At 41.6% G+C, this 13331-nt stretch overlaps 1 protein-coding gene across 2 annotated transcripts in view; it reads left to right on the top strand.

The window, feature by feature from the left end:
- Positions 1-13331, top strand: part of FOXN2 (forkhead box N2) — a 101031-nt gene that overhangs the window by 77382 nt on the left and 10318 nt on the right. For both annotated transcript variants that reach the window (XM_036926040.2, XM_057497232.1), the window contains exon 4: positions 4106-4170. In XM_036926040.2, coding sequence (XP_036781935.2) covers positions 4106-4170 — 65 coding nt within the window. The remainder of the gene's footprint in view (positions 1-4105; positions 4171-13331) is intronic.

Raw genomic sequence — 13331 nt, 5'->3', positions numbered from 1 at the left:
GGTGTCTGTTGTGATTATTCCTTCTTCGTTTTTGGTTTTATGTTTGTACATTCTCCTTCTTGATAAGTCTTGCTAGGGGTTTATCTATCTTATTTATTTTCTCACTAAACCAGCTCTTGGATTCATTGATTATTTCTATTGTTTTATTCTTCTCTGTTTAGCTCTGATTTTTATTATGTCCCTCCTTCTACTAACTTTGGGTTTCATTTGTTCTTCTTTTTCTAGTTCCTTTAATTGTGATTTTAGACTGTTTATTTGGGACTGTTCTTGTCTTTTGAGATAAGCATGTATTGCTGTATACTTTCCTCTTAGAACTGCCTTTGCTGCATCCCACAGGTTTTTGGGCTGTTGAGTTTTTGTTTTCATTTGTCTTCTTGTATTGCTTGATTTCTATTTTAATTTGTTCATTGATCCACTGATTATTTAGAAGCATGATGTTTAGGGTCCATGTGTTTGTGGTCTTTTTTCTTTTGTTTGTGTAATTTATTTCAAGTTTCATACCACTGTGGTCTAAGAAGTTGCTTGATACAATATCAATTTTTTTTAATGTATTGAGGCTCTTTGGGGCCTAGTTCCATGTACACTTGAGAAAAATGTGTATCTTGCTGCTTTTTTGTGGGTGTTCTGTAGATTTCTATTAAGTACATCTGATCTGGTTGATCTATTGATGTGAATGGTGTGTTAAAGTCTCCCAAAATGAAGATGTTGCCATCTATTTCCCCCTTAATTCTGTTAGTATTTGTTTTACATATTTAGGTGCTCCTGTGTTGGGTGCATAGATATTTATAATGATTATATCCTCTTGTTGGACTGACCCCTCTATCATTATATAATGTCCTTTGTCTCTTGTTACTTTTTTTGTTTTGAAATCAGCTTTGTGTTATATAAGTACTGATAGTCCTGCTTTTTTCTCCCTATTATGTTTGCATGAAATATCTTTTTCTTTCCCTTCTCTTTTAGTCTGTGTATGTCTTTATGTCTGAAATGAGTCTCTTGAAGGCAGCATGCAGATGGGTCTTATTTCTTTATCCATTCTGCAACTCTGTCTTTTAATTGGTCCATTCAGTCCATTTACATTAAGACAGTATTGATAGGAAGTTATTTCCTGCCATTTTATTGTTTTCTGGTTGTTTTTATAGCTCCTCTTAGTTCTTTTCTTCCTCTCTTATACCCTTGTCTTGGTATTTGATGGCTTTTCATTAGTGTTGTGATTGGATTCCTCTTTTTTAATTTTTTTGTGTATCTAGTATAGGCTTTAGATTTTTGGTTACCGTAAGGTTCAAAGATAGCTTTCTGGCTATATAACAGTCTATATTAAGTTGATTATTGCTCCACTTCACACACAATCTAAGTACTTTTTTCTTCTTTCTCCTTCATACTTCATATATTAGCATAATATGCACTTTTTGTGTATCCCTTGACTGATTTTGTGTATAGTAGGTTTTACTATTTTTGTTTTAGTTTTGTACTTGGCTTGGTAATTAATTTATCTTTACTGTGGGTTTATTTTCACTGGTGAAAACTATTTAGCCTTAGGAACATTTCCATCTACAGCAGTCCCTTTAACATATCTTGTAATGCTGTTTTAGTGATTATAAATTCCTTGAACCTTTAGTTATCTGGGAATTATTTCATCTCTGCTTCAATTTGAATGATAATCTTGCTGGCTAGTAGGTTCTTGGTTGAAGGTCCTTCTGTTTCAATACATTAAATATTTCATGCCATTACATAAATTATAGCCCATATAGTATACTCAATTATATACTTAATGTATTATATTCAGTACATTAAATATTTACTCCTTTCGGGCCTATAAAGTTTCTGCTGAGAAGTCTGCTGATAGCCTGATGGGATTTCCTTTATAAGTAATGTTTTTTCTTTCTCTGGCTGCTTTCAGTAATCTCTCCTCATCCTTAATCTCTGCCATTTTAATTTTTATATGTCTACATGTTGTCTTCCTGGGGTTCCTTTTGTTAGGGGTTATATGTGATTCCATGACCTTGGTGTCTGTTTCCTTCCCCAGATAAGGGAAGTCTTCAATAATTATTTCTTCAAAGTGAGTTTCTATTGCTTTATCTCTCTCTTCTCCTTCTGGTATCTCTCCTATGTGAATATTGTTCCATTTGGATTGGTCACAGAGCTCTCTTATCATTCTTTCTTTCCTAGAGATCCTTTTTTTCTCTCTGGTCCTTAGCTTTATTGTGTTGGTTTTCTCTAATTTCTAGCCCATTGATTGTCTCCTCTACTTGCAGCAATCTATTATTCATTCCCTCCATTGTGTATTTCATTTGAGTTACTGTATTCTTCATCTCTAAGGGGCCCATTTTCACCTTTTGTTTCTCTGTTGAAGTCCTTCCTGGGATCTTAAATACTTTTCCTTGGATTGTTATAGCATGTTTATGACTTTTGAAATCTTTATCAAGAAGACTGGTAATTTCTGTTTCATTTAGCCTTCTTTCTTGTGTTTTAGCCTGTAATTTTGTTTGGAACATACTCTGCCTCCTCAGTTTCTCAGAATTTCTGTTTTTCCTCCTTTGTAGTAGGGGGATCTGCTATGCTTCCTCATCTGGAGAGTAATGACTCTATGAAGAAGGTGTCCTGTGACTCTATCCAGAAACTCAAGACTCTTTACTCTCCAGTGCCTGGTTCTCTGTTGCAGTGGAGCCCCAGTTGCTGTTGGTGGGCAATGGGCAGGGCCACCTTTCTGTCTTCTGGCAGCAGTTAATCTTAGTCCACTGCTGGTGTCAGTTTGCTTCAGCTGGCCCTTTTTGATCAGAGCAGTGGCTTCTGCTGGGATTGTTGTCAGTGGGGTATCCTCTGTACCCGCCCTCTTCTTGCCCTGCCACAATGGTGATTGCGGGGCTGCAGGGTTAAATTGCACAGCTCTGGGGCATGGTGGGGCACATCCAGTTGCAATGGCAGTACATCCTGCAGCAGTGAGCTGCAAGGGTGCCCCCTGGTTCAGCATGGCATGTAGCACCAGACCTGGCCACCTGTAGGGAGGAACATGCGCTGGGACCTCACCTCTACAGGTGTTTCTGTAATTAGCTGAAACAGGGCTGAGAAAGCTGGCAGAGCCTCCTTCTGCCTGCCAGGCAGCAAAATCTGATGCTGCTGGGCCTAGCTGGCTGGCCTACTGTAAGTTACAGAGAGAAGTGTCTCTGGGCTCAGCCGCTAGCCAGGCAGATGGAACATCTGTGGCTCCTGAGGGTGCCAGACCTGTTTAGCTGAGGGAAGGATGGAGAGGTATGTCCACCTGCTGTTTCTCCTGAGGAGAAATCTCCATCCAACCCTTGCCCCTCGGGCACCCCTCCTATTGCTGGTAAGTCAAACTGCAGCTCTGCTTTGGGTCTCAGTGGGGCTGGTGTAGCATGCCTGTCCTCCATAAGTGGGTGGCTTCTCAGCGTCCCTGGTGTCCAGCTCTGCTAATCACCAGAACTCAATGTAATGTGGACTCATTCTCCCAGTGCATATCTCCAAGGCCAGGTGAGCAGAGTTCCTGGGCTCCTGTTCCCTCCCTGCTCTGTTCCCTCTCCTCCTACCTATGGACTGGGATGGGAGAAGGGCTTGGGTCCAGCTTGATAATGGCTCTGCCTCTTTATCTTTCTCTGTGTCGTCTTCTCTTCTTTACTGGGTGTAGGTGGTCTGTTCTGCCACCTTCAAATCACTTTCAGGTTTAGTTGTATTTGCTGTAGTTGCTTCCTTGGTGTGTGTGATGCAGAGAAAGGAGGTTTCTGCCTAGTTTTCCTGCTCTGCCATCCTTTTACCATCCCAAACTGATTCTGGGCATTTTAAATGTGTTATTCTCACTTAATTATCATAGCAACCCTATGTGGGAGGTTTAATTATTACTATTTTACAGATGAAAAATGTATGAAATAATTATTTTGCCTAAGAACATCCAGATAGTTGTGATTTAATCTTGGATCTTTTTCTCTTTCTCCTTTGGCATAGTCTGCCTAAACGGCATAGTATTAGAAAAAAAAAAACAAGGTAAAAATAATTTGTGTTTTTTATTATTCAGATTAGTTTTATTTATGACTAAGTTCCATAAAAAAGTGAAATATTTTTATAAGCATATTTGTTTTACCTTTTTATTTTTCAGTGGCTCTTTATCACCTCACTACTTAAACTCTGTACTCAAGCAGAACCAGGTGCGAACCCTCAAAGGTATGTGTAAGATCAGTATTTTAAATCATAAAAAGTCAGATAAAAAATCAGGATTTTTTTGTTTGTTGTATTTTTTCTAATTATAGAAGTATTATATGTTCAGTGTAGATTTGGAAAAGAAAAACATTTAAAGAGAAACTAGAACATACCCTTTATCTACTGTTAACATTTTTACATAATTGTTTAGATCCTATTTATGCTTTATACACAAGTAGATATGTTTGCATACATGCACATATATGCACACACACTTTTCTCCACATACCGGGCTCATACTGTATATACTATTTTATATCTCTTTCATTTCCTTTTTTGTATATTTTTCCTTGACAATAGGAAAATATTTTTTACTAGTACCATCAGTTACCTTTTTCAAGTCAATTTTAGGCTATAACAAGTTTGACAAAGTATGGCCATGTGCTGTATCTGGCCACCACCTGCTTTTGCATGGCTTGTGTGGTAAGGATAGTTTTACATTTGGAAATGATTGAAAAAAAGTAAAAATATTTGAAGGCATGTGAAAATCGCTACAACAGCAGTTAAATAGTTACAACAGAGACCTTTGTATCAGATCCTTGGTTTTGCCTCTTGGCCTACAAAGCCTAAAATACATACTTATTGCCCTTAAAGAAGTTTGCCAAACCTGGATTAGAATATAGTTCAGAATATTTCTTTTATAGGTTAAATGTATAGAACTTTAGTTTAAGAAAGCAGTAAGTTAACTTTTAGAATTTTGTGGACTTCTTTTTAAATATACATTGATTCTTCAAAAGTATAAGGCTTAGCAATGCTGACATGCCCCATACATGTGTTAAAATTCAGAGTATAACACTTTGATTCCCCAAAAACTTAATCACTAATAGCCTATTGTTGACTGGAAGCCTTCCTGATAACATAAACAGTCAACACATTATATATATATATATATATATATATATATATATATATATATATATATATATATATATATATTAGAATTTAAAAAACTTAATTTAGAGAAAAGAAAATTATTAAGAAAATCATAAGGAAAAGACATTTACAGTACTATGTGGCATTTAGTGAAAAACTCTACATATAAGAGCACCCACACAGTTCAAACCCATGTTTTTTTGAGGGTCTACTTTATATCAAAATTCTGAATTAGTTGTCTTTTCCCCCCTTCTCATAGTTAACATTATAGATTAGTGGTATATTCACCTCAGGTTTTCTAGCATTCTTGCTATGGAGCCTACAGCCATTTCTATGATGTTTAAAATTGAAATTATCAGACTAAAAACCATTCTGTGTATCACAGACATTTTGGCTTTTTGGATCTATATTAAACCAAACCTAGGAAGCAGTGTGATGATGGCCTGTAAAAATAAGTGAGAGAAGGTATGAAAAAGTTTAAGAGAACCCTGCAAAGAAGTTAGGCAGATTGTGAGTTTGCTTCAGATAATGCTCTGGCTTAATGTAGAGCAGGTATCTATTTTCTTGTTACCTGCATGGGTAAATTTGGGTTCTCTTTACATTTAGGTATTACTGAAACTTCCTTTATCCTTTTGTTAGCACAATAAATTAAGACCCTTAGTTTATCACACTCAGTTCATACACACATTTAGAGAACATTTTATTTGTGAATTCTGGGGTTTATTTGGAATCTCATCTGACTATTACTCCATTCCATCCAAATTCTGCCTCTCCCTTTGAGGAGCAGGCACTTCTGTCATTTAGTCCTACTATTTTCAGCCACAGTTCCTTACAACTAGAGCATAAGTACTTCTACTTCTTCATGTAATGACATACATATTTGCATCTTCTCCTCAGTACTGGTAACATTTACTTCCCTCTGTGTAGGTATTTTTGAATCTTAGGCTTAGTAATAATTAACTTGGTGAGAAGGGTGGTTGGTATTCTAGGTTAAAACAAACACAGGTCTGTCCTGGAATAGAATATAAAATTCTCATAAGTTTAAGAGAAAAGTATAAGATCACACAAAAACTCAGGAAAATTATGTCTAAATCAGGTTGCCTTAGGGCATATGTAACTCCTGGGGGGATAATATTTTCTCAGCTGGTGCAAAATACCTTTGAACCGAAATCAGTAAAAGGGAGAAATAAAGTGGGAGAAACCTGTTTATTTCCTACAAGCAGTCATCCACTTCTGCTCGCCTGTGTTTCTAGCAATCTGGCTGCAAAAAGGGACCCCACCAAACCTCTGTGGTCCAGATATGCCCTAACTCACCCTTGTAATTACCTATTGATATGGAGATGGACTACTTCTCTCTACCCCTTGGAAACACCTATTGATATGGAGATGCACTAAGGCCAGGCGAGAGATTCTAGAAATGTTACAACTGTACCCAAAGCCCACCCCTCCAGAAATCTCGCCTCACAATCTACTCACTCCCCATCTTCTTCAGTGGCCCCTTTGCAAGAAAACTGAAGCACTGTAACCAGACTAATGACATACAATGTCAACAGCAATGAAATCATGATAATTCCCAAGCTGGAGGATTCAGCTAGGTTCAAAGTTCTATACAGATTCAGTCCATCACTCACCCATTCCATAGGAGGTCAGTAGCTGAACAGGTAGGGAGTTCAGAGCAATCATCATGTGGCAGCTTCAACAAGAGGGTGGGTCCAGGCCACGGGGAAGAAAATAACCTTCAGGGCAATAAGATACATGTTTTAATGACACCAGCACAGGCAAATCTTGTCTATCAGGTAAGATGCATGCAAGAGAGTGGTCTTGTGATAGGATAGTGGCAGGAATGGGATCTTGTCCTGGTCTAATATACCAGACTTTCACCCCAACCCCCGGATACAGATGGGTCAACATACAGGGCTATGGGAGGTACATGCATTGGTAATAAAGATAAAACAAAACTTTCCTGTAAGTTGCTCTTAACCTCCTGGATATTTCAGGTACACTACCATTATCTTTGGGGACCACTCTGCTGTTGCTCCAGGAAAACACAGGAGGCCAGGTTCCAGGCCTTTTCTCCAAGGTGCCAGAAGGGCCAGCCATCATTGGTCCATGTGTCAAAACGTCCAGGGCCACATCCACTCAACAGAGTCTCCAGGGTTTAACACAGTTAGGGCTGGCAACAGGATGTTGCTCTGCTGGCCATATCCTGGCTTCAATAACTCCTCTTTGGTTTATATATACAGTTTTATAAGAGATTTAGCAATGTGTGTTAGCATGACCACAGGGCTTAAGGCTTCTTTTCGGGACTTCTCATCCAAATGCCGTAGCACTATTCATAAGCAAACGGACTAGCCCTATAGACTACTGGTGTCTGACTTCAGGCCAGATTTCAACAAACCATTGTATCTCTCTATCATGCCTGCCCCGGTAGGGTTATGTGGTACATGAAACTTCTGCTTTGTTCCTAATTGCTGCATCCATTATGCATGTCCAGGAAAGTGGGTGCCTTGATTGTTCTCAATCAGCTGTGGCCAGCCATAGGCTGCAAAGAGATGCTCTAAGCCCCTTTTGGTGGTTTGCAGATCTATACGATGTGCAGGAAAAGCAATCAACAGTCCAGTAGCTTGTGTCCACACAAGTCATCACATAGCGATATCCTTCTGATACGGGCAGAGGCCTAATATAGTCTGTCACCTGACAAGTGGTATCAGCCCCTTTACTATTGTCCCATGTTTCTCCAGGACTCGATGTAAGTCCCTCTTAGAGCACACAAGGCACTCCTTCCTGGCTCTGCTAACTTCTTCAAAGGCCAATGGCAAGCCCCACCAATGGGCTTCAGCCCATATTGTCTTTTGCTTTGTGTGCAACAAACACCGATGCAACCATTGGGCCACATCAGAGGGAGGCTTTCCTTCTAGCCAGCACATGTGGGCCTATGTGTCTGCTTCATCATTCCCTGGGGATACCAACGGCAAATGGCCAGTCACATGACTTATAGTAACTGATTTATTAGTCTGACTAGAGGCCCATAGGTCTTGCCACAACTCTTGCCCACAAAGGGGCCAGTGTCCAACTATCCAGTTAGCATGTGTACCATGTTGGTAGCCACAGGGTCAAGCCTCTATAGATGGCCCACCTGTCAGTGCAGACAACTATCAGAGAGGGCTCTTGGCTGATCATGAGCCATACTGCCCGCATCTCAGCCCATTGGCTCCTCTTCCCCTCTCCGTCCTTCATCCGTATTGTTTCAGTCTTAGAATGGAAAGCCATAGCCCTCCATCTTTGGGGCTGCCCATGACTGGAGCTATCTGTATACTAAGCATCTTCAAGTATAGGGGCTTTTCTCTCCTGATAGGACTCTTGACTACCAATGGCTCAAAAGCAAGTTCTTCCTGCTTTCCACTGGTACATGTCACTGGCCCCAGTAAGTGTTGGAGTTCTCCGCTTAAGGGGCCTTTGGAGAGGGCACCATGTTGCTGAACATATGCACCCTATTTAGCCAGTGTAGGCATCTTTGCCCCAGCACTGCATGGCCTTTGGGTCCACTCTCACACCCACCCTGTGATGGGAGAGGTGGTTATTACATTGATTGAATCTGTTCTGTTGATGGGCTCTGTAGCCAGTAAGGCATGATACACAGCAGCCAGTTGCTTCTGCTTCTTTCCATAGTTGTGACCAGAGTCCAATAGGATGGTGTGTCCATTTAAGCCACTGCCAAAGACCCCATCTATAACCATCTTTGGTTACATGAACGTGTAGCTCACAGGGCCTTGATGAGTCCATTACACTCAACGCCTCTACAGCCTTGACTGCTTAGTTAGCAGCAGTAAAAGCAGCTGCACATGTTTCATACCAGTCCCACCTGATGCCATTTCATACCAACTGGTATAAGGGCTTCAGAATTTGTGCCAAGTGCGGGATAAACACTCTCCAGTAACCCAAAAGACCCAAAAACTATTGTATACTGCCACAGTGGTAGGGGTAGGGAAAGCCTCAACCTTGTCTGTGACTTTCTAGAATAACTTTAGTTTTACCTGACCAGACAACCCCCAAGAACTTTACAGACAAATCAGGTCCCTGAACCTTGGTGCTGTTCACAGCCCATCCTTTCTCCTATAGATGTTGCAGCAATCTAGGAACTGCCCCTTCTAAATCTGCAAGAGAATCAGACCTGTGCATAATATCATCATTGTAGTGATACAGCCAATCTGTTTGTGGTTTCTTCCATGTGGCCAAGTCCTGGGCTACAAGTCCATGACAAATGATGGGACTGTGGAGGTATCCCTGTGGAAGGACAGTGAATGTCCACTGCTGTCCTTCCCACATGAAGGTAAACTGTTCCTGATGTTCCTGTGCTATGTCAATAGAGAAGAAAACATTATCAAGGTCCACAACATAATGATAAGTTCCTAGTTCATGACTGAGGGTGTCTATCAGGGCTGCTATAGAGGGGAAAGTAGCATGCGAAGAGGCTGTGACTTAATTCAGTTCCCTGAAAGCCATGGTCATTTGCCAACAGCGGTCTGGCTTTTTCACTGGCCACACTGGGGAATTAAAAGGACTATGTGGTGCTTTATTATGCTCACCTTCTCCAACTCCTGTTGAGTTTCTCCAATTTCCTTGTGTCCCCCTGGCAATTTATACTGCTGGCATTTGTCACTGGCCAGGATACAGGCACAGCTACAGGTGGGTGCTAAGCATGTCCTCTCAGAACTGCCTTCACCAAACACATCCTCAGCCTGACATCACCTGCAGTGTCAGGCCCTGCAGAATATCAGTCCCCTATATATATTCAGGAATGGGAGAAATGAGCACAGTCTACTCCTTTGGGCATAAACACCCTATCCTCAATGGGATTTAGTCTTTCTTTACTCCAATTGCCTTACCCCCATAGCTATCTTATCACAGCGGGGGGTCCAAGGAAAACCGCTCAGTGCTGTTGTAATCCGAGAACATTGAGCTCCTGTGTCCACTAGCTCCAGGACATGTTGTACATTCACTGGAGACCAATGAATTGCTAATTCTCCATTAGACTTCTGGTCCCCACATGTCTCCCAGTTTGGGGGCCTTGATCACCCCCTTCGGTCAAACTGCTACACCCTATGGGGGTGAGGGGCCAGCTGTATTCTGAGTACTGTTTCCCAGGAAGTCTTGCAGGGACACAAGCCAGACATGGGACTTTGTGTCTGGTTTCCGTGTCCTAGACCTCATCAACCTGAACTGCTGCTCTGGCTTTAATTGGTGCCAGAGTTCTAACAAGATCCCATTGGGCTGCCCATCAAATTTTTCTTTCACTACCCCTGCTTTTATCAAATCAACACACATCTGACTCCTTGAGACCTTCACAGGGCCCTTTCTACCTCTCTTTTCAGCCGTAGCCCATATTTCCTTCTGTGCTCTTATTGTTTCAACACCTCCACCCCAGATCTGCCGAAGAACAAGTAGCCTCACTTATTATGGGTTGCCCTATGTGAGGCGGCAAGAATAGTCACTAGGGACCCAAAGAGAGATGGAGGAGCTGTATGTAGTACCAGATTTCTCATTCCTGCTGTGAGCAACTCTTTATTGGGGCCCTGAGGTTCCATACTATAGATGATGTTTTTCCTGCCCAACTCCCGTAACACCTGCTGGAGCTCTGCATACATTTTCCAGCCAGTGGGTAAGCATGCTAAATCACCCTGATTAGGGCAAAGTGCCCTGATGGCTGCTGTCAGCCAATCCAGAAGTGTCCGATTCCCTTAGGTATGACGTGCACTTTGCAGCCACTGCCGGAGGGAAGGGTGAGTCATCAGGAAAGCCAGTGTACCCATTTCAGAATCCAACATAACAGTGTTTTCCACCCCCATATTGCAGAAATGCAAAGGCGATGTAGGCAGAGGTTCCAAAGGCTTCTGCTGAAACTGGATGCTTACGTCCACCAGGTGATCCTGGATATAGGGTCGGAGCATGGAGTTCTCCATAACCTGGGGAGGGGGTGGTTCCTCCCCCTGAGGAGCCTGCAGTTTTTGCATTTGTATTTTCTTAATTACAAGCAGCTGGACCTTTAATTTGGGAGAGGCTGGTCCCTCATGTGGGCCCTCAGCAACACATCAGCTCTCGGCCCCACTTCCTCATCCTCTTTAGACATCTCCTCTACCATCTCTGGCTGAATGCACCAGTCTTTTCTCTCCCACGGCCTCCTGCAACACGGTTTTTCCTGCTGCCTCCTCCCTTGCTGCTAATGTATCTTCCAGGAACTCAACCTATCTTCTCAATAACTGTCTCTTTCCTAAGGGCATTCCCACCAAAGTCATCACCCAGCTTCTCCAAGCAATGCTGAAGTGTGTCCCTTTCCTGCCAAAGTTTCTCTCTCCTCCATAACCTTTCCACTGTCTCAAGTAACAGACATCCCACAATCCTGGCTGCTACACAGCCACTTGGTGCCTATAAGCAGCCTTCTATCTCACGGAGGGCTAATTCACAGCTTACGGTGTCTCCATCCTTACCTGGTTCTGCAGAATGCCCCACCCTTCTAGCAGGTGCTTTACCCTAGACCAGCTCCCCACTAGGGCTCCCCAGTTGGAAGCCCCACAGGTAGAGGGCTCCTGGGTAAAGTTGCACCCTCCACTGCTGCAGCCACTGGGGCCTTCCCACCATCTACAGTGGGGGTTCCAGGCATCTCCCCATCATGTCTAGGGGCAGCCTGCCCAAGGGTCACACCCATGAAGACAGATTTCCTGTTCACAGCCTGTCGATTGCCGCCACATGTAACTCTGGGAGGAAAATATTTTCCCAGGCCAGGGCAAGATACTCTTGATCTGAAATCAAAGAGAGAAATAAAGTTGGAGAAACCTGTTTATTTATTGCAAGCAGTTGTCCACTTCTGCTAGGCAGTGTCTCTCGTGACATCTCTGAAAAATGGACCCCATCCAACCTATCTGGTCCAGATATGTCCTAGCTCCTCTTTGTAAATTACCTATTGATTTGGAGAGGGACTACTTCTCTCCACCCCTTGGAAATCCCTATTCATATGGAGATGAACTAAAGCTAGGGAAGAGATTCTGGAAGTGTTGCTCTTTTACCCACATCGTATTCTTAGACTTTTAAGGATATTTGCTTTTCCTTAATATTATTTCTAGGGAAAGTTATGAAAAACATAACACCAAAGGAATTAAATGTTCAACTATTTATTCTATAAGTAATTATTAAGTTTTTACGTGGTGCCAAGCCCTGTAGTGGGTGCTTTGGGATATGCAGAGATGAAAGAGACCCAAGCTCTGCTTTCAGAAAATATGTGGTTTAATTGAAGAAGATCAACTAGAATCTTGCTGAGTACAATGGGAGGAAAGGAAATAAGTAGCAAATTAAGCTTAGAGGTAGGTCAGGAAAGGCCTTTTAGGGAAGAAGTGTTGATGATTTATTAGCTGGGCCTCAAAAGTTGGAAGGACATACAACCTTGGGTAGAAGTTTAGTGTTGGGTACTTGCTGGGAGCTGTGGGCTGATTATTATACCAGAAGCCTACAGAAGACTGGATAGCCTTGGTTCACTAGGTGTAAATGTGGTCATTTAGCATGGGCAAGGCAAAATGACTAAGTTTAAGCAGGCATCAGCCAAATCAAGGTGAGCTTGTTTATCATAAAGAGTTTGAACTTCTTCCTATATTATTAGTTATTAGCATTGAGTTCCTTGTCATAGCACTTCACATGCATTATCTCGTTTAATCCCTACCGCAATTTTTGAAAGTATTGCTAACCCTCTTTTAGAAGCAAAGAAACTGATGTTTAGAGAAATTAAATAACTTTCTCAAGGTCACACAACTAAATGGCATTGAAGAAAGTCAGGAACTCTGATTTCAGAGTCTGCACTCCTACCACGTATGAGGCATTGGAGGAGCTGCTGAAGGGCTTTAAAGAATGAGGCAACATTGTTGTCTTTGTGTTTTGTAAAGATCACTTAGGTGTTGCTATTGGACTGTATTATTAGAATCCAGTATTAGATTCATCTACCACTTTCATAGAATCATCTTTACTAATTATATTAAGAGTTTTGGACTCCATTATATATCTTTAGACACATTAAAGTAGCAGGAAAAGTTAGTCTTAGGAACTCCAGAAACCAATTATCAGCCAAAACAGATGCAACAGTTTGTTTAAAGTATAGTTGTCTTGTGTTCATCTTACAATGGCTCATTTTATGTGCCATCATGTGTGTTACACTATTGTATAACTTTAATAAATAGGCTTAAGTAAATCTTATTAACTTACTGTTACCT

The sequence above is a fragment of the Manis pentadactyla genome, chromosome 2, assembly GCF_030020395.1.
Source record: "Manis pentadactyla isolate mManPen7 chromosome 2, mManPen7.hap1, whole genome shotgun sequence".
NCBI lineage: Eukaryota > Metazoa > Chordata > Mammalia > Pholidota > Manidae > Manis > Manis pentadactyla.
This window is presented reverse-complemented; position numbering and strand designations above follow the sequence as displayed.